This window comes from Dermochelys coriacea, chromosome 6 (assembly GCF_009764565.3).
Source record: "Dermochelys coriacea isolate rDerCor1 chromosome 6, rDerCor1.pri.v4, whole genome shotgun sequence".
Lineage (NCBI taxonomy): Eukaryota > Metazoa > Chordata > Testudines > Dermochelyidae > Dermochelys > Dermochelys coriacea.
The window spans coordinates 116,358,590-116,380,316 of NC_050073.1; the positions used below are offsets into that span (position 1 = coordinate 116,358,590).

At 41.4% G+C, this 21,727-nt stretch overlaps 1 protein-coding gene across 1 annotated transcript in view; it reads left to right on the plus strand.

Annotated features, from left to right (window-relative positions):
* The first annotated feature begins 4,514 nt into the window (after positions 1-4,514).
* The window catches only part of C6H14orf39 (chromosome 6 C14orf39 homolog), a 53,199-nt gene continuing 35,986 nt past the window's right edge, over positions 4,515-21,727 (plus strand). Inside the window, 6 exon segments of the mRNA XM_043516853.1 lie at positions 4,515-4,566; positions 4,569-4,715; positions 6,927-6,983; positions 7,554-7,610; positions 15,764-15,890; positions 21,637-21,726. Of these exon segments, the coding sequence (XP_043372788.1) occupies positions 4,515-4,566; positions 4,569-4,715; positions 6,927-6,983; positions 7,554-7,610; positions 15,764-15,890; positions 21,637-21,726 (530 nt within the window).

The window sequence follows — 21,727 nt, forward strand, 5'->3', positions numbered from 1 at the left end:
CCCCACTATTTCTCATTTATTTCCCTTACTGTCAGTCTTGTTTTCAACCCATCTCTGCTCACTCTCTATATGCTCTTACCTTCCTTCAATCTCATTCCATCCATTTCTTCTATACTCCTTTACTCTCTCTACTATATTTTTTGAGCACCGATCACCATATTACCTTGGTGAGTAATTCACAAACTGCAGTCCATGAACCACTGTGATCCACAATGATCACATGGTGCGGGCTCTCCTCTTTATGTAAACTGCTTCTACTATAGGTGTAAAGGATTTTGAGGACTGATAAATGCAGCTTTTGCTCACGTCATTGACTTCAATGGGACTGTTTGCATGAATATGGACTACTCATGTGAATAAGGGCTGCTAGATTGCATCTTACGGTTGTCAATACTCATTATACCCCAAACAGCTTTGATTTAATTTAAAAGTACTGTTAAGGCACTAGCCCATGATGTAAGCTATGATACTTCAATGTATTTTTAAAAAAAATCTGTTAAACTGTTTGGGCCAGATCCCTGGATCTTGCCATGATGCATTATTGTGTAGGATCTATGACTAGGGGTGGAGGGATAGCTCAGCGGTTTGAGCACTGGCCTGCTAAACCTAGGGTTGTGAGCTCAACCCTTGAGGGGGCCATTTAGGGATCTGGGGCAATTGGTCCTGCTTTGAGCAGAGGGTTGGACTAGATGATCTCCTGAGGTCCCTTCCAATCCTGTTATTCTATGAAGGTGGCCCAAAGGAACCTTTCTGCTTCTCTTCTGAGGCTGCCGGGGGGGGGGGGGATTTAGGACCCTGGTGTAATTATAGCAGAATAAGACTTGCTCTAATTTAGAGACACAAGGCACTCCAGCCATGCTTCCTATGCTGGGCAGCAGGCTGAGAGCAAGGGAGCTAGGAGCAGGTAGCATAGTCTCAACTGTATCAACTTTTTGCCATCAAATCATGCTCATATACAAATTATAGGGCCTGAAGATACGTGGCTATTCACTTTATCTATGGAAAATATACTGGGCTTGAATCTCCTGTCATGTATACTACATTCACTTCTCTAGAGTTATTCCTGATTTACACTGATGGAAGTGACAACAGAATTAGGCCCTTTGCAGTAAAAGGCCAAATTACCACCCACAGCCAAAAGCCAGTTTATCATATTAGGTAATAGCTTTTACATTTGTTGGATCAGAAAAGGAGCCCAATCCTGCAACCTTTATCACATGTGTAGTCCTCTTGGAATTACTCCAGGAGCAAGGGCTACAGGATTGTACAGTCGTGTGTGTTTATGTAACATTTTAGAAAACAGATTGGATTTCAAGAAAAGATTTGTCATTGTAAATTAATTTAATACCTTAATTTTACAATTTATCATTATGTGTTTTGTATAGTGCACCAGTACTTTCTAAACCTTTAATATCAGTCAAACCTTTTTATTACATATATTTTTTTCTGAAAACGTTTTCCTTTAAAAATGACTTTTCATTTTTGCGTTGGTCGGAAATCTTACATAAGTTGCATAAAACACCTGGAATAACTTGACAACAGCAAATATCAAAGGTGTACCATATGGAAATTTTTTTTGTTTACTTATTCAGTTTTTGTTTTGACATATATTGCACAACCTCTCCAGTAGATGGAGCATCTTCATTGCTTTTCTTGAAGTGCTTGCAATAAGAAAATAGTACCGAAGGCAAAATATATCCCCCCAACCCAATTTTTTTTTTAATCTTTTCCTTGTTAGTTAAGATTTGCTGTAAGAAAACAGAATTTCTGTTTTGGGAACTCATAGAAACTGATCTTTCAGGGTTTCCACAGGCTGGAACCAATGGGCTATGTTGTAGGAGAACTAATCCTGCATTTTCTTAACTTCTGTTACAATGGGCATACTGACAGGTTTTCAGAGTAGCAGCCGTGTTAGTCTGTATTCGCAAAAAGAAAAGGAGTACCTGTGGCACCTTAGAGACTAACAAATTTATTAGAGCATAAGCTTTCGTGAGCTACAGCTCACTTCATCGGATGCATGCATCCGATGAAGTGAGCTGTAGCTCACGAAAGCTTATGCTCTAATAAATTTGTTAGTCTCTAAGGTGCCACAAGTCCTCCTTTTCTTAATGGGCATACTGTGATTTCAGTGGCAGCTGGTCTGCTTAAGTAATGCAAGTTCAGGCCTTCTGTTAGCGCAGCCTTCCGTGTGTATCTGTACTTTTTTGACCTGCTCCTATGAAAAATGTCCTGCCTTTTGTTTTCGGTCAGGTGGAGCTCTTTCAGAATTCACAACTCAAAGCACAACCCTGTGTTATTGCAACCTTCCCTCTAGCAAGGAGGATTGGAAGCAGCTTCTTCCAGAGCCTGTTAAAGCTGCAGCGAAGGGTTACATGGGGTGTTTGGACTTCCTGGGGGCAGTTCTCCCAAGCAAGGATCCTGGAGTTGTGTCAGTCAGTAACCAAAGGGCATGAACTGGGATTCTGTACCGGAATACCTAGTGCGGCAGCGTGCTGCGCTGATGATGGATACAATCCCAGCAATCCCAAGCATTCAAAAGCAGGAGCCGGATCCCCCACACTAATGAGACTGGCTTAAACAGAATGCGGCTTTTAAATAAAAATAATGCATTTGGGGTTCTTTTGTATGGACTCTTTTAAACTAAAAGACCGTCCGAGGTACCTTTAGGCCTCACTTTCAAGGCTTTCCTGTGCAACCAGGAGGCTTAGAAAGGTCTTTTCGGTGGCAACCCAAAAGTCGGGTGGGGGTGGGGGGGGCCTCAGGTCCCGGCGGGCCGGCAGGAGCGCCCATGCAAAGACTCCCCCCCCCCCCGCCAAATGTCGCCGGCAGCCCCGCAGCTCTTGCCCCGGCCTGGACGGCGGAGGGCGCCCGGGGAAGAGGGGCGCAGACCAGCCGCGGGCAAGCGCCACCGGCGTCAGTAGGTCCGATCCTGCTCGCCTTGGCCGCCCCTGGGGCTGGCAAAGGGCGGGGGGCCAGAGAGAGCTCCAGGCTCGGGCGGGGCTCGCCTGCGGGCGGAGCTGAAGGGTCGGGGGCGGGGGGGGCTGGATGAAAACGGGGGGAGGGGAACCCCGCCCACACCTCAGGACTCCCGGGTCTGGATCCTTGCCCCGCCCCCCCCCCCCGTCCAGAGCCCCTGCCCGGCTGCCCCCCGTCACCCGTCAGCGGGCAGCCGCCGTCCCGCCTCCTTCCCGCGCTCCGCGGCGGCGGGCCGGGCCTTGGAGGCAGCGCTGAGGCGGTGCCGCGGCTTGGCGGGAGCTGCCCCGGGGGTGCTGGGTACTTACCGCTCTCAGCCCCCTCTCTCCGCGGTGCCCGGGGCCGGGGGTGCGGCTGCCGGATCCCGCCCTCACTGGAGGGCCTGGGATGGGGCAGGCCTGGGTATTTACCCCTGTGACCCCCCCAGCTCTTCCTCACCGTGCCCCGAGGGGGGAGGGGCTGGGGGTATTTACCCCTGTGACCCCCCCAGCTCTTCCTCACCGTGCCCCGAGGGGGGAGGGGCTGGGGGTATTTACCCCTGTGACCCCCCCAGCTCTTCCTCACCGTGCCCCGAGGGGGGAGGGGCTGGGGGTATTTACCCCGTGACCCCCCAGTTCTTCCTCACCGTGCCCCGAGGGGGGAGGGGCTGGGGGTATTTACCCCTGTGACCCCCCAGCTCTTCCTCACCGTGCCCCGAGGGGGGAGGGGCTGGGGGTATTTACCCCTGTGACCCCCCCAGCTCTTCCTCACCGTGCCCCGAGGGGGGAGGGGCTAGGGGTATTTACCCCTGTGACCCCCCCAGCTCTTCCTCACCGTGCCCCGAGGGGGGAGGGTCTGGGGGTATTTACCCCGTGACCCCCCAGTTCTTCCTCACTGTGCCCCGAGGGGGGAGGGGCTGGGGGTATTTACCCCTGTGACCCCCCCAGTTCTTCCTCACCGTGCCCCGAGGGGGGAGGGGCTGGGGGTATTTACCCCTGTGACCCCCCCAGCTCTTCCTCACCGTGCCTTGAGGGGGGAGGGGCTGGGGGTATTTACCCCTGTGACCCCCCAGCTCTTCCTCACCGTGCCCCGAGGGGGGAGGGGCTGGGGGTATTTACCCCGTGACCCCCCAGTTCTTCCTCACCGTGCCCCGAGGGGGGAGGGGCTGGGGGTATTTACCCCTGTGACCCCCCAGCTCTTCCTCACCGTGCCCTGAGGGGGGAGGGGTTGGGGGTATTTACCCCCATGATCCCAGCTCACTCCCCACAGTGCCCCGAGGGGGGAGGGGCTGGGGGTATTTACCCCGTGATCCCAGCTCACTCCCCACAGTGCCCTGAGGGGGCAGGGGCAGGCCTGGGTATTTACCCCTGTGACCCACCATCTCTTCCTCACCGTGCCCCGAGGGGGGAAGGGTGGTTGGTTTTATCCCCATGACCCCAGCTCACTTCCCATCATGCCCTGGGGGGCGGAAGGGCTGGGGCAGGCCTGGGTATTTAACCTGCTTCTCTGTCTTGTTAGTATGCAGGAGGGTGGGTTTTTTATTATATGTTATTTTTATTCTCATGGAAGTTGTGGTTTTCTATAGCATCCACCATAGTATCACCATTCCTGGGTCTCTTGGGTGAGGGGGCTCCCTATAGGTTTATTTTTTAAGGCCATTACTCCCTTTTATTATCACTCTTCATTAACCCCCATGGTCTCCCCAGTGCTGGACTCAATTCATGGGTCTCTGATGAACAGTATTGTGGTGTCACCAGATAAAAGTGAGGCTTCAAGTTGCCGGAGGTGGAAGATTGTATCTATACATTGTCTTCCTTCCTGGTCTTGCTGGCGGGAAGACTGGGGTAATGTGTGTGTTGAGGAGTCTCCCCTAGGAGCCAAACATTTATGTTGCTTCTGCCTAAAGGTAAACCACAGGTGGTGCCTGCTGCTTATGAGCAGCTTTTTGTTCCATCATTTCTTCTGTCTTGTTCCTGAAATTCTTTCAGAGCCTGTAAAGTTCTTTAATGGACCACATCCTGCTAATTTTTCAACACAGGGCCTAATAAGTGCTCCCCAAAAGTATATACAGCCTTAGCAGTTGCACCTGCAAAAATTCACATGTAAAATTTTGGGCCTGCAACTGGCATCCAGGCACACATTTTTGGGGGTGCCCCTTTTTTATCCTGCTTTGAGAATTTAGCATAAGATGGTTAGTATTTTAGTGCTTATGCACAACCAACAGGGTGGCCTGCAAGATTTTCTTTCTAATGGTTTGCAGACAGTAGACTCAGTTTTCAGTCCTGGGAAACTTCTTCATCAAAATCCTTCTATTTGGCACATTTCAGCAGAAACAGAACATGTCAATCAAATGATCATTCTGATTTTGTGAGGATTTTAGGGATATGTTGTGCTGGCAGATATTAATGAAGACATTGCACATGAATGCAAAGAAAATATTTGTTAATGAAATATTCCGTTTGAAAATATAAACATTAAAAGTTGGGAAGTTCATAAATCAAGGTATCCTATAGTAATGGTTGCTCTGCCACATTAATTGTAATTATGAGTTGTCATATGAATACTATGAGGACTATCATTAACTGTAATTAATTGTAATCCATCAGCAAAAGGACCTATATGTCACTATGGACAGCTCAGTGAAAACACTTGTTTAAGGCAAAGTGGTGATAAAAAAATCCCCACAAGATTCTAAGTTGTATTAAGAAGGAGGCAGAGTATAATGAAGGTATAATGCAGTTACATAAATAGATGACATGGCCCTTACCTTGAATATTATGTTCAGTCTTATCTCAGAAAGTATATGAAAGAAATAGAAAAGGATTGGAGAATGGCAACAAAAATTATTAGACATATGAAAAGAAATTGAAAAAAGATTAGAATTACTACATTTAGAGAGATGTACAAGAGAAGATATAAAAGAGTCAATAATTAGCAGCATAGAGTAGGTGATGCTACCATCTCCTATAACATACAAGGGGTGTTCCAATGAAATTTAAAGGCAGCACAGTTAAAATTGATAAAAATAAATACTTTTCACAACACATAACAATCTGTGGAACTCACTACCACAAGATATTTCTGAGGCTAATATTGTAGTAGGATTTTAAAGAATAGAGCATCATATGAATACTATGAGGACTATCCATAGTTACTCTAGCTAGAATAAATATGTGTAAGGGATGTTATTTCTCATGCTTCAAGTCATAATCCAACCACTAACTGCTAGAGATTAAGAAGAAACTTGTCCCATAGCCATGCTATCCACTATGCATATTTTTCACCTTTATCTGAAGCATCTAATATTGTACTGTGCTAGTAGTTAGACAGTATATAGGGCTACACTATTCATATTTATTATTAGTATTATTGTGGTGCCTAGAGACCCCAGTCAGGCTAGATGCTATATAAACATACTGTTAGTCCGATCCATTATGCCATTTCCTAAGTATACATTGCAAGTACAATATATGGTGTTTTTATTACTGCTTATCCTGCTAATTGGGGCCTTAACTATGCTGCAGCTTCTCCAGGAGGTGTGAACAGAGCAGGGAGTAGCCTCTTCCCTGTTGGGATAGCCTTTGACAGAATGGCTAAACTGGGGGGAACAGTGGCTGCACCTTTTGTACAGGTATAAAAAGGGGCACCATTCCCTGCACTGCCCTAGGCCTCTGAAGGGAGACATGTGTTTTAGAGGTATAATTCCTCCAGACAGCTTTGCTCAGGTGATGCACCTCCTTCTCTCCTCAACCTAGCTCAGAGTCATAATGGAGTCCATTACCATTTGAATGAAGTACATGTGAGAGCTCTAACAAAACCGTTTAGATAGTTTATTTATAGTTTTTAAAATATTTATTTTCTTTTTATCTTAAATATCTGTTATTTTCTTGTAATTTTGTCTTGTTTATTCTATTAATATGAGCTTTTGAATTTCTTTCTGTAAGTCCTTGTATTGGTTTTTTCTTTTGCTATAGTCCACACAATGAATGACACTCTCTTAAGCAACTTAGACAAACTTCTGCTAGAGCTTGGTAGGTCACTATATATTATATTGAGAGTTCTGGAATTGAGTAATATTTTATGTAAGGACTGATTTATAATGAAGATTTCAACTTTAAGCAGTCATTCTTCATTTAAGTAATCAGTTTTTATTTTTGTCTTTATTTGATTCTGTTATATATGGGGTTTCGTTGGAGGTTGGTGCTAGGAGTTAGTTAATAACTGGGACAAAGAGTCCTGTGGCACCTTATAGACTAACAGATGTATTGGAGCATAAGCTTTCATGGATGAATACCCATTTCTTCAGACGTGCATCTGAAGAAGTGGGTATTCACCCACGAAAGCTTATGTGCCAATAAGTCTGTTAATTTATAAGGTGCCACAAGACTCTTTACCGCTTTCACAGATCCAGACTAACATGACTACTTCTCAGATACTTAATAACTGGGCTATTTGTAGGAGGAGATAATGATTATAGGTAACTCTTGCTAAGATATAATATTAAAAAAGATCAAGTTGTGTTGTGGAAATGTTAATTGTTTAATCATTCAATTTCTGTTTAGAAAATGATAGTAAATAAAAAATGAATATTTTTATTTCAGTTTTCCAGCTTGAGAAAACTTCTTATGCTAAGGAACATGTGAAGCACCAGATAAATTGTGAGTAGTCTTACATTATAAGACTTTTTCCAGACATTTGAATACATTGCATTTAACCCATTAGTCCTAGTACATCAGAGCTGTTTTGAGCTCAAAGGGTGGATGAATTAATAATGAAAGCTGCCTGCAGCTACTCTTATTCTTTTTCCTCCAGCAGCCTTTACTTTCTCCTTTAACTATTATCTCGTGGTGCTCAGTATCTTCTGTACAGCCATGGGCATGCTGCTCAAACACCTGCCCCTACCCAGTTGGCTGGCACACAGCTGTAGCTCCTCACATCTGGCTGGCACTCCTACCACTCAGCTTCCCCTGCTCAGCTTCTAACATCTCCCCTACCTGCCTCTCTTGTTTTCTCCAGCCTCTTTCTAGAGCTGGTGAAGAATTCTTTGATTTTTTTTTGATTGGTTGGAAAATGCTGTTTTGTTAAAATCAAAACTTTTGAAATGTATCAGTTTAGACATAATTTTTTGTCAGGAAAGTTTCTCCAAAATGGAATTTCTGGTCAAAACCAGAAAAAGATACCTATCCCAGAACAGCCAATAGCCTGGTTAGTGTACTCACATGGGATATGGGAGACTCAGATTCAAGTCTCTGTTTTGAATCAGTGAGGGTAGATACTTGAACCGTGTGTGTGTGTGTGTGTGTGTGTGTGAGAGAGAGAGATTCTTGATATGATATCCTGTGGCACGTTAATTCATAATGGCTCTCTCCATTTATTTTCTACCCTTTCAGGGGGGGTCAGAATTTTTAGACTCCTTGCAAACCCCAGCCTCAGCTGCAGGAAATAGCCTATTCACGGCAATATATAATCATTTATCCAACCTATCTACAAATACATCAGGTTATTTCTCCACAGCTATCTTTATCAGTAAATTGTGCAAAAAAGCTTACAGTATTTTGCAGAAGGTCAGAACAATACAGATTAAAAACGATAGTTAGAATAGACAAAAGTAAAACATTGGAAATATTATAACTACATGAAACCTGTCTTATAGACCTTCCTCATGTCTTAGAAGACTTCTTTAAAGAACCCCCTAATGCATATAGGGGCAGATCCTCAACTGGGGTAAATTAATATAGCTCCTTTACTCTCAGTGGAGCTACGTCAGTTGACGTCAGCTGAAGAGTACAATTTTTCTGCACCTTTATTGGGAGGCCACCTCCATTAAGCAACTTGTTTTTGTCAGTCCCTTGAGATAGGTTTTGCTATACTATGAATTATGTGACATCAACTTAAATCTGCACCTCAACTTAAATATCACACTTTTTCTGAACATGTTTACTTGCTGTTACAAGAAACACTTAAGATGACTATAACTAATAGATTAGAGTAAAATATTTTACTAATATTTTTATCTATTTTTTGTTTGTTTTGCTTTGTTCATTTGTTATTCTTTATAGTCAATGTCACCGTTACCCCTGTACAAACAGAGTCACATTCCCCAGTTTGTGTGGGTCATTCACCCAGCAGCAGGGGAGAGAAATGTGATTGGAAACCCACAAATACTGACATGAGGATTCAAAGGAAGCTGTAATATGTGAAACTACTTTTTACTTAATTTTAAAAACTGACTAGATTTTAAGTTGATGTACTCCATTTAAATTCTCTGCCAATTTATGTAACCACAGAATAATGGGAATTCCTTATTCATATTACAGTAGTACCTGGATACCACAGTCAGGATTGGGGCCTGATTGTGCTAAGATGATTCCTACCCTAAGAGCTGATTTTATAATTAAATCTTGTGTATATAACATGCAGAAATACTGCAGCTGGCAAAACCTCAGTTTATATTTTATTGGCCCCCCCCACACACACACAAATAAGGGAAGAACAGAAAAAGTAAAAAAAAAAAAAAAAAAGGGAAACGGGGGAAAGGTAAGGAAGGAAGAGGAGAAGAAGAGCAACATTTCAGTTTCCACCCACTAGGAATTAATCAAAGGTTTCTAAAAGGTTAGACCAAATCTTTTCAGATTTATCTGATGTCCCTCTTCTTGAAAACTTTACCCGATCTTTAGCTGCTAGGTCAGCCAGGTCTCAGTACCAAGCTTCCATCTTTGAAGGCAGTCTGCTCTTCCATCTAAGCAACATGAGTCATTTGGCTAAATGCATTGCTCTAGAGAACCAACTTGGAGAGTTTCCAAGATGATGGAATATATTCCAAAATACAGTTTTGGGACGTAATTTTTGAGGAGATATCTATTATCATATTAATTCTTCTGTCTACTAGCCAAAAGGATTGTATCCTGAGACATTCCCAAAACATGTAAGCCAATGTAACTCTGGGAGACTCACAACTCCAGGAGCAGTCTGTGGCCCATGCACTTTAATCTATGTGTGGACCAGTGTGAATGAAATATAATTTTCTGCTAGATCAGCCTAACCTCAAATACTTCGTTGTAATTGTTGGTAATTTCAGTTAGTACAACATACTGTTTCTTCTTCGAGTAGTGTCCCTATGGGTGCTCCATTTCAGGCATGCATATGCCCCTGTGTTTTTCATAGGAGATTTTCGGTAGCAATGCCCATTCAACCTGTGCATAAGTCCTACACATCCTTGTGTGCTGTACCTAGGATGTATAGGGCTGCGTGTGCGAATCGCCCTCTTCCTTCACAACTACCTTCAGCCTGAGATGGAACATCTTGTGTACCCACTTCAGTTTTACCATAACACAGTTTGGATATGTTTCAGAGTAGCAGCCGTGTTAGTCTGTATTCTCAAAAAGAAAAGGAGTACTTGTGGCACTTTAGAGACTAACAAATTTATTAGAGCATAAGCTTTCGTGAGCTACAGCTCACTTCATCCGATGAAGTGAGCTGTAGCTCACGAAAGCTTATGCTCTAATAAATTTGTTAGTCTCTAAGGTGCCACAAGTACTCCTTTACAGTTTGGATAGATGGTTTGGTTTAGTTTAGCTTAGTTTTAGTTACTATAGATGGTTGGTTGTTGCTGTTTTTTCTCTTTGTTTGCTCTTTGCTCATTTGAGGGGTTGTTCTTGATTTTTCATTATCTGGGATGTCCTGGGTTATCTGGGCTTTAAACATTGTCTTTCCTTCTGGGAAGCTCTCCCAGTGAGTGATGGATGTTCCTGCTGTCTCCAGTGTTTGGACACACATATACTGGTTATATGTATTCAAGAGGAGTTCTTGTAAAAACCAGAAGATAAAGTTGAAGCTCTTGATGATGGGGGAAGCCCTATGACTGGCTTCTGATCTGGTCTCTGAGAACCCCCTTATACACCAGCCTTCAAGCTCATTTAGTGTCATGTCTACCTTTGGATCCTGATAACCGAGAGCCTCAATGGACACCATGGCTGGTATTTCTGGGTCTTGGTCACCAAAAGCCTTGGAGGATGCAGCATCGTCTGTGCCACAGTATAAAGAGCCCCACATAAATATGTGCATACTGACAAGAGGAGCTGGAATGTTAGATCTCCTTCTAAGAAATCTTGGTCACTAACTCTGAAGAAGGCTCCAGAGACCTCAGGTCCCAAAGGGAATAATATTGAAGCTCTGAATTATTCCTCTATTGGGAAGACATCTAAGGCTACCTCTAAGAGCCATGCCCCTACCAAACAAGATTCAGTACCGAATACCTCTCCTGCTTCGGTTGCTCGTCCCCATATTAGTGGGAACTCTACTTCAAAGTAGTCTGCACTATCAGACACCTCAGTATCTATGCTGTGCTGTGGACGTCTGCATAGGCATTGCTTGAATTTGAGTCTGGATGGAAGCATTTGTTGTCCATAGCACTGACACACTCCAGACAGGTACCTACCTCAGGTCTGAAGTCAGCCTCCACAGGATCATATTCAGGTCCTGCATGTGTACCATTGGCAGCACAGGAGTTTAGATATTCAAAAGATCTTGAAGGAGCTGGAGTCTCCATTACTTAACTGGTACAAGACTGCTCTCTGAACTGAGGTCATCTGGGATACCAACTCTACACTGAGACTGTAAATGTCTGTGTTTCGAATTAAGGTGATTTTAGACAAATCCAAGAGCTGATGAAGCACATCACTGATAAGTTTCAAATCTCTCTGGAAGAGGTCCAGGACTCTCATCATAAACTCCTGAACATTTTACATACTTAAGCTACTGCATGTGTGGCTCTCCCTGTAAATGAGGCTTTACCAGAGGTTGCAAAAAAAATCTGTTGACAAAAAATATTATGTGCCGGTGCTGGCCAAGGACTTGGAGTTTTTATTTTCACACCCAGAACCAAATTCCCTGATGGTGGAAGCAGTAAATGAGCACAGGACCAGAAGTGACTCAGTCTTTTTGAACACAAGAGTTACTGCTCTGCAATTGTATTTCAGAATAGCAAACCACCAACCACACATGTAAAAATATTACTATTTGAATTACAGTAAATTTAACACGTTTATTGATCAGAGGAACACCATGAACAATTTAAGGCCATCATAAATGAAGGTCAACTCTTAGTGAGGACATCATTACAGGCCTCCTTTGATGCAGCTGATACTGCAGCCTGGTCCATTTCCACTGCAATTGTGATGCAATGAGCATCTTTGCTCCAGTTGTCCAGCTTCCTTATGGAGGTACGGAGTACTACTGAAGATCTTTCCTTTGACGGCCACATGTTGTTTTCATTGTCTATGGTTGCTTCGCACCTTGAAGGATTTGGGGGCCACACTTGGATCCCTCAGGTTTTATACACTTGAAAATAAAATAAAATTTAGCAGGTGTCAAACAGCACAGAGATCTCACCCAGTTCTCTTCTATAGTTTCCATAGGCCCTCTGAACCACCTGCCAAAGAGGCCTAGGTACTCAAAAAGGAAATCAACATTTGCCACAGCTACTTCATCCCAGCCATCCACTTCCAAATGCCAGTTTTGATCACTTGGTCTAGAGTCCAGACCATCAACTCCACAAGAATCTACTGCTGCACTTTTCCATCCTGCTTCCTGCCTGTGGATACTGTCTTTTCCATTTCCAACCTGCATGGGAGAGAATAATAACCAAAAAATGGATAATGGAGGTCATAACTGATTATTCAATCCATTTCACCTCTCTCCCACTCTCCTTACCCATCCCCTTTCAGGGATCCATCTCATGATCAATTGCTGAGACAGGAAGTCACGTCTCTTCATACTCAGGGACCATAGAACCAGTGCCAGTCCAGCACAGGGGAAAGGGTTTCTATTCCAATTCTATTCTATTCTATTTCTGGTCCCCAAAAAGAATGGGTGATGGAGACTAATATTAGATCTCAGACATCTAGGCATTTATGTAAAACAGCAGAAATTCAGAATGGTGACTCTTGTGGTTATAATTCCTTCATTAGATTCCAGGGTTTGGTTTGCAATTCTCAGCCTCCAAGATGTGTTTTGTCATATCACAATTCACCTCTCTCACAGATGTTTCTTCATTTTACAGTAAATCATGATTACTTTTCAGTACCAGGTTCTTCCTTCTGACCTCTCCTCTGCCCCAAGGGTATTCTCAAAGATCATGGCAGTCATAGCTGTCCACCTATGTCGATTTAGGATAATTGTCTTCCCTTATCTTGATGACTGACTACTCAGGGGTTGATCTTAACTAGAGGCTCTATTGTCAGTAAAAATGACATGGTCTCTGTTCCACAGTTTAGGCTTACAACTCAATCTCAAAAAGTCCACATTGACACCAGTACAGTGGATAGATTTCATAGGAGCTTCTTTGGATGGCATGACAGCCAGGGACCTAAGGACAGGTTTGTTATAAAAATAAAATCTCATTTCAAGGATTCAGCTAAATTCTCAAACCTCAGCAAGAAATTGTCTCCAACTATTGGTCATATGGCAGCTTGTACATTCATAACCCAATATGCCAGATTCTTTGGTGCTTCCAGGGATGGCTGAGGACAATTTATAAACTGAACAAGCACAAGGACAAGCAGGGATCTGTTCCCCATTGGGTTCTGGACTCAGCTGGTGGAATGAACAGAACATCTAGTGTCTCACATCATCCAGGTTAATGGACTTCCCAAGAGTGTCATCTTATATCAATCTTTTAGAATTGAGAGCAGTCTGAAATGCTTGCATTCATTTCCTTCCACTGATCAAAGCCAAGTCTGTCAAGGTCATGACAGACAATGTTGGCTGCATGTTCTACATCAATCACCAAGGTGGCGCTTGCTCCCCCTTGCTTTGTGGTGAATCATTAAAACTCTGAAATTGGTGGATAGCCAACCAGATTGTCATCTCAGCTTCCTACTTCTTCAGTGCACAAAGCACCACAGCTGTTGACCTCAGCAGAAGTTGCTCCTAGTAAATGGGAGTTAAATTAATGGTTCTTCAGCAACATGTTTCTAGTCTGGGGGTTTTCAGAAGCGGACCTCTTTGCCTCCACCATCAACACAAAGTTCAAGCAGTTTTTCTTGAGAGGGGAACTAGACCCTCAGTCACTAGAGGTTGCCTTCATCATTTCATGGGAAAGGGATCTTCTTTACACATACTCACCAGCATCATTACTCTTGAAAGTACTGAATAAGATCAAGTAGGACAAGGTGAAGGTCATTTTAATTGCACCAACTTGGACGAGACAAGTTTGGTATACTTATCTCATTCGACTTGCTGGTCATCCACTTATGAAACTTCCAGTCAGGTGCCATCTGTTGTCTCAACATGCCGGTCAGACACTTCAATCCAGTCTGGAAGTTGTGAAATTCAAGGCATGGCTCCTAGATGGTTCTCGGGGATAGAGCCTTCCCATTCACAATATGTGTAACAGGTGTTGTTAAACAGCAGGAAAGCATCTACGTGAGATGGTTACCTTCAGAAGTGAGGACGTGTACCCATTGACAAGTTTCTCTTGTTTGTTCTGCTCTTCCCACCATCCTAGACTATCTGTTGAAATTAAAAAATCAGGTCTTACTATGAGTTCCTTCAAAGTTCACTTGGTGGCTATAACAGTCATTCATTCATCTGTTGAAGACTTCTTTAGAGGGCTAATGAATCTTTTTAGTCCAATATATGACTTAAACTTTGTTCTTAATTGCCATGTGAAACATCCTTTTGAGCCATTAACTATGTTTTCATTGCTGCACCTATTCATGAAAACAGATTTCTTGGTGGTCACCACTTTTTGACTTTTAGGGTCAGAGAACTGGGGGCTTTAATGGCAGATCCCCCATTTACAATGTTCATCAAGGAAAAGGTCTCATGACCACATCCTAAGCTTTTAAGTGTCCTCCAAGTTTTGTATTATCCAGACCATTCATCTCTCTCTCTCTTTTTTTTTTTTTCCCCTGAAATCACATCAGACTGGGCAGGAGATTGCCTTCCATACCTTGGATGTCAGAAGGGTTTTAGCCTTCTATCTAGACAGAGTCAAACCATTCAGAAAGTCTTCCAAACTGTTTCAATTACGGACAGATCCAAAATACCCACAGTCTTTACCCCAAGACTCTCAAGGTGGATTTCTGGGTGTATTATCTCATGTTAGGAGTCTTTTTACATTCAACCGCCTTCTAGAGTATTAGTCCATTCTACAAGGCCTCAATCTACTTCTTTGGCATTACTCAAGCATTTTCCATTCTCTGAAATTTGCAGAGCTGCAACTTGGACCTCAGTACATACTTATCCTAGACACTATGCTTTGGATCATGCATCTAAATCAAATGCTACAGCTCTGTCTTCAGTATTAGATTCTGCACCAAAGTTCCTTCCTCCCTGTGGGGATATTGCTTTGGAGTCACTTGCAGTGCAGCTCCCATAGGGACACTACTTGAAGAAGGAGAGGTTACTCACGTATAGTAACTGGAGTACTTAGAAATGTGTGTCCCTGTGTGTGTTCCACTAACTATCCTCCTTCCTCTCTGCTTCAGAGTTTTCTTTGAGGGACTTTGCGGTAGAGAAGCAACTGAAGGCAGTTCACCTGTGCAATCTATGTGTCCTTGGTGGGGGCACAAGAATGTGTAGGTTGCATGTGTGGGTCAAAAGGACTATCTGTGCTATCGAAAATCTTTGATGAAAGGTGCAGGGGCACGTGCACATTTGAAGTGGAGCATCCATAGAGACACAAATCTCAAAGAACTCCAGATACTGCACAAGGCCAGATCCTAGTATTTTGTAAATCCAGTCTATTATTTTTTGTCTGTTGTGAGTGATATATGGTAAATAAAATATAATGTATTCTTTATTTCAGTATATACTGCAAATATTGTGGAAAGAAAGAATGAAATCTGTAGATTGCATGAAAATATAAACAACAATAATGATGCAATTGTTTATTTGCACAAGCATAACAAAACTAGTAAGGACAATTGCAATGTGTAAGTATGATATAAACTGAAGTTTTTAATTACAGATTGTTGTAATCACAGAACCATAGGGTTAGAAGGGAGTGTAAGGGTCACTGAGTCTAATGCAGCAAGAAGCTTTACCAAACAGTAGTCTAAAAGTGTGTGTGTGTGTAATGGTCTCTAGTTGCAGAGTGGGAGGTTTAGGTTGGATATTAGGAAAAAGTTTTTCACAGGAGGGTGGTGAAGCACAGGAATGGGTTACCTAGGGAGGTGGTGGAATCTCCTTCCTTAGAGGTTTTTAAGGTCAGGCTTGACAAAGCCCTGGCTGGGATGATTTAGTTGGGGATTGGTCCTGCTTTGAACAGGGGGTTGGACTAGATGACCTCCTGAGGTCCCTTCCAACCCTGATATTCTATGATTCTGATTCTCCCTGGTACAATGTCCTGGTTTAGCTCCTATGTAATCTAATTGATGTTTTATAAAAAAAAATCTTGTTTCTTTTGTTAATATTTTATACTTAAATAAAAATGTTTGAATGAGAAAGTATATAACATATATTTGAAAGACTTTTGATACTAGAAAAATTAGGCTTTAACTTCAGCCTTTGAATGAAAAGTGTAAGTAAAAGGAGAAGTGATGAGAACATCAAAGTTCTTGTTATGCCTATTAGGAAAGAATAAATTAGTGCTAGAACTATCTAAAAGCCTAGAGAGGAAGGGGAAGGAGTGGAGTCATTGGTGACTGGAGAAAGGGAAGTGTCTACTTGGTGGAATTAACTGTCATTGGATACTGATCAGCGATTATGCCATGAAAAAAAGGGAAAGGAAAAGACTTGAACTTGACAGAAAAGTTGCAGCCTTCTTTTATATTAACAATTCACCTCTAACATAGTACACAATGAACAATTTTAATGAACTATTGAAACATTTTGCTTTGAATGTATTCCTCCAGACAGGTTTTAAATTCCCAGCTACACTACTGGACACAGAAATAGAGACAAAAGTAAAGGAGGAACTAAGGACCTGATTTAAAATCCATTGATCTTCAGTGGGCTTTGGCTCAGGCCCTAAAAAAAAAAAGAATAAACTTTGACATTAACTCAGGATGATTGGTTGAAAATGAGAAGTGCCCTGTTAGTGGCTATAGCATCTATATAAGGAAAATGTATTCAGAAAACTTCAGAATATTGTGTTTTAAAATGATGAAGAAGGCATTCAAGAATGCATTGAAAAGTATAATAAAGAAGCCTTTTCCATTTATTCAAACAACAAAAATGAAAGAAAGAAATAAGAGATCTGCTCAGTTAGAATCCCTCTAAACTTCTGAAATGTGGTCAGCACACTATTTAAAGATAATTGAGAAAGTAGGAACACTCTGGCCTCCACCGTCCTGCTATACAGAATGGAAGTTCCTCAAGATCATCCTCATGGTTGATTGACGTAAAAAGGAGGCTTAATATACTAGCTTGTAAATAACATTCAGAGGAACTTTCAAGAAGATAGTCTCTACATTTGTATCCAAATACCATAAGCAGTGCTTAATTTGTAATGAAAGAGGTGCCAGGGCTCAAGCAATATTTTTTTTTTACTTTCATAACTGACTTGGCAAGCCCAGAGGAGCCGGGGCTATAAACTGCAGAGTCTAGAGGTGCCGGAGTTCAGCCCTGGCAAGCCCTGGAAACAAATTAAGCACTGTCCATAAGCATATTGAAATTTGCATTGTGTATTAGAAGACTTTGAATGCAACACTGGATTCATTTTACACAATGGAATCTACAGAAAAGGAGGTCTCTGAGAGTTTTGACAGATTACAGGTGGGTGATATCTGTTGTCATAATCTCTGTGGAAATCTTTCTTGATCTAATTAATAGGAAAGAACTGGAATCATACAAGGACAAAACTGAAAAATGATTTAGAAAAACTTAGGTAACTTTTCCATTACGTACCCACCTTGAGTGATCACAAATACAAAGATTGAGCCCAGAACCAAAAGAAGAAGATGAAACAAGGTTGATGGAATGTAATCCTGATCTTCCTCCTTCTCTTCTAGCATTTAAATTTGAAAATCCAGATATTTATCCCAATTTTTTTGTTTGAGAAGGAGACTGTCACAGTATGTTGCATCAGAGAACTTGTGGAAGTAAAATCATAGAAGACAAGACAGATCAATCCAGAATTTCATCAGTTTTTAAGGTTTCAGAGTAGCAGCCGTGTTAGTCTGTATTCGCAAAAAGAAAAGGAGTACTTGTGGCACCTAAGAGACAAACAAATTTATTAGAGCATAAGCTTTCATATCTCTACTCTCATTCTGCTGGCTAACTAACAATCAAATGTATTTTTAGCATATTTGGACTGCTTTGGTTGAAACTTTATAATAGGCTAAGTGATGGAAAAGCAAATAAATGTGGTAACAGCGTAGTAGTATTTAAGGGCAAATATGAAAGTGATAAGCCTAACTTGTTAGACTGGTGTCTTGCATATTGCATGCCTGTGTTTTACGTCAGAATTCCAACTCTTCAATTTGAACAGTGTGTCTTTTTTAATATCTGAGGAATAAATATGCTTGCATAGTGAGTTTAATAATAAACATTTTGTGTTTCATTTAATAAAAGCTTCTTGTTTGTTTGTTTTTCAGTGTTAGTTTGTTTTCTCCAGAAGAAAAGCAGGGTTTTTGGTTTTTGGTTTTTGAATTGAGGAAAGTCACAGCAATGCCTCTGCTGTTTAAAAACTTGGCCCTTTTTAAATGTGGCTTTTTGCCCAATTTGCAATACATGTAGTGAATTAGAATTTTGTAATTACATTTTTAGTCATAAATAGTATCAAACATTTATTACAGTAATATTAAGTTGTCTGGATGGATATTGCATTTTTTGTTCACTTTTTATTTGCAACTTCAATGCTGTGGTGAATGTTGATTATATCTTCTTGTGTCTTCTCAGCACCTGGAATATATTATTTCTTATTCAAGATATTTGCAGTCCTGTTCAGCAAATTAAATGTCAGGTCTTTGTTCTTTAAATATTTGTCTTCTTGCTAGCAATTACACTAAATCATCCATTATTGAAGTCACTATTTTGGTAACAGTTATGAAACCAACTATTTTTCAGGTTTTGGTTATATCCTCCATTTTTAACATTATTTATATAGTGGTATATGTATATATGACAATGTACAATAAGTGAGTTTCTGCCAAGTAACAGGATCTTGCCCCAAAGACCTTACAACAGAAGCAGGAACAATACAGCACAATACCAATTGGAAAGATTCTTTGAATAGATGTATATTATTTTTTTTGAAAGAAAGGCAGGGATCTTGATATATGTATATTATTCAGAATAAAATAATCTAATTTACTGATTATATTCCTTAACCTAATATTTTTACAACTAGTAAACAATTAACACAAGAAAAAGTGAAACGGTCCAAAATATTTTAAAGAATTAATCTGTGATTTTACAGACTATCAACAGGGATAAGTTCACTCTGCTGTTCTGGAGCCACAGAATCTGCTGTAGAATCTACTCCTGCTGCAGAATTGTGTAGCAGAATATCCGCTTTCATTTAAAAAAATAAGTTTCTAACTTTCTGGTTGTGAAGAAAATTTTCATTATGGGAATGTAAATGGATGCAATGCTGTTTTCCTTTGTCTGCAAACAGAGCGTGAATCAATACCTATTTGTGATGTGAACTGCCCCATTTATGTCACTAAGGTGTTACCTCTGAAATCTAATTACAATGACATAATTTCCCACAGTGTCAACTACTTCATGATGATTATTTTAGTTGCAACATCAAACTGATATGCTGATCTCACAATTCCAAATCAACCCCTATGTTTTTCTAAGTGCCAAAAGTCACAAAAACTTCCTACTAGATTTCCAAAATATCCAGATTCCTTCCTGAGAACTTTCACAATGCAGTTATACATTTTCAAAACAAAATTCTGCATCACGTTTAAAACTGAAGATTTAGGGGCAGTGTAAAAAAAAGAATTTAATATTGAAATAAATAACAATAAATAATTTAATAATAGGATAATAAAGTATGCAAATAGTCCTAAACAAAGGTGCTCATATGCTAATTTGGTGGTTTTAGTCCCATTAACAAATGACAGGGCCCACATCTCAAAAATCAGCATTACAGATGGTGCCCTTGTTTCTAGCCTTAAGAGAAGCCAGAGGTTCAGTGAGTATGTGGATGGAGTCCTCTACTTACTTGCAAAGGTCATTCTTTCAGGTAACGTTTGAGACTTAGCAAGATTTGAGACATTAGCTATCCCTGGCATCATTCATGTTGTACCTTTCTATGGATAGATTTTATTTGTGCTAGTTTATAAAGATGCATTTAGCCCATGCTCTTGAGAACTTCATTGTCTAGTCCTGTCAGTCAGGTTTCTTTTGTTAAGACATTGGAGATCAATTAATTATTTTAGATGGTGCAGACAAGTAGTCTGGTTTGATTTTTCTTTGCAAAAAGAAACTAGGAGCTAGATTCACAAAAGCACCTGTGTCCAACACTTAGGTACCACTCACATTCACAAAATCACTATTCAGCTGCCACTTAAATCCCCTTAGGTGCCTAAGTTTCTGCTGGTGGGAATGCACAATGCCACCTAAGTCCTGACATTGCTGAGCTGCTGGGTAGCCTAGCTCACACTTGAGTTTGGGCGGGATTCTCAAACTAAGCATTCCCCAGCCTGTGTCACCTGATCCAGTAGGCATGCTCTTGAGCAAGCCTAACCTGCACAAAAGACAGCTGGGAGGCAGGTGGTGTGTACATACATGCATCAGAATTCCCAGCAGCTAGGGCACTTGTTACTTAGGATGTGTGGGAGAGACAGGTTTGAATCCCCACTCTGCTTGATTTAGTTTAGGGACTTGAACCTAGGTTATCTACGTCCTAGGTGTTTGCCCTAACCACATGCTCTTGGCTATTCTCGGGTGGAGATCTCTCAATCTCTTCTGTTGAAGCTGTTCAACTTTATGTACCTAATTAAATAGTCAGTGGAGAAGAGACTTGAACCTGATTTATCCCCCTCATAGGAGAGTTCCCTAACCACTGGACTATTTGGTTACAGTGGGAGTGATCTATCTCTTGATCCTCTCCCCACTTTCCATCTAAGCCAGGTCAGCCCTAACTCCAGGAGAGGGTTCATGGCTGAGAATCCTGAGCAGAGATAGGTGCCTCCCTCTGGCTTGTCAGTCATGTAAGGCCTAGACCAATGGGAGTTAGACACCTAAGGCTCTTTGTAGATCTGGGCCCTAAGCCCTGGCTTTTTCCTCTGCATTTCAGTCCTAGGCAGGAGGGACTCCATACTCAGCTTGGTGGCTTCTGCAAATCCCTTTCTTAGGTGCTTAACTTTCCCCATGCATTGTTTGGGAAACCTGGATGCCTAACTCAGAGCTGTGAATTCCACTGCATAGCAGGCTTCTAGGAGTTAGCATTGCAGTGCCTACATCCCCTTTGTGAATGTAGCTCTATGTTTTATTTAAAAAATTAGACTCATCAAACAGTAATCATTGGCAGATTTTCTAAGCCATATATGCTTTTGGACTCACAGCTTTAAAAGCTTTGGGAAAACAAATTTCTGTATATGAAAACCTTTTCTCTACAGAAAAAAATCCTCGCTTGCTTTTCAAATAATAAGATGAATAATTCGTATGAATTAGCCCCAGTTAAATTGATTGATTTTATGAATCTTCTTGATGTGCTTAATTCTGAAATGACTTTTAATTAATAAAAAAAATCATTAATACACTTTTTAACTTGTGCCATAGCTGGAAACCAACATATGTAGTTCTTAACAAGCATGAAGAATATTTGAATAACCAACTCAAAAACTGTCAAGTAACTACAGAAAACGACAAG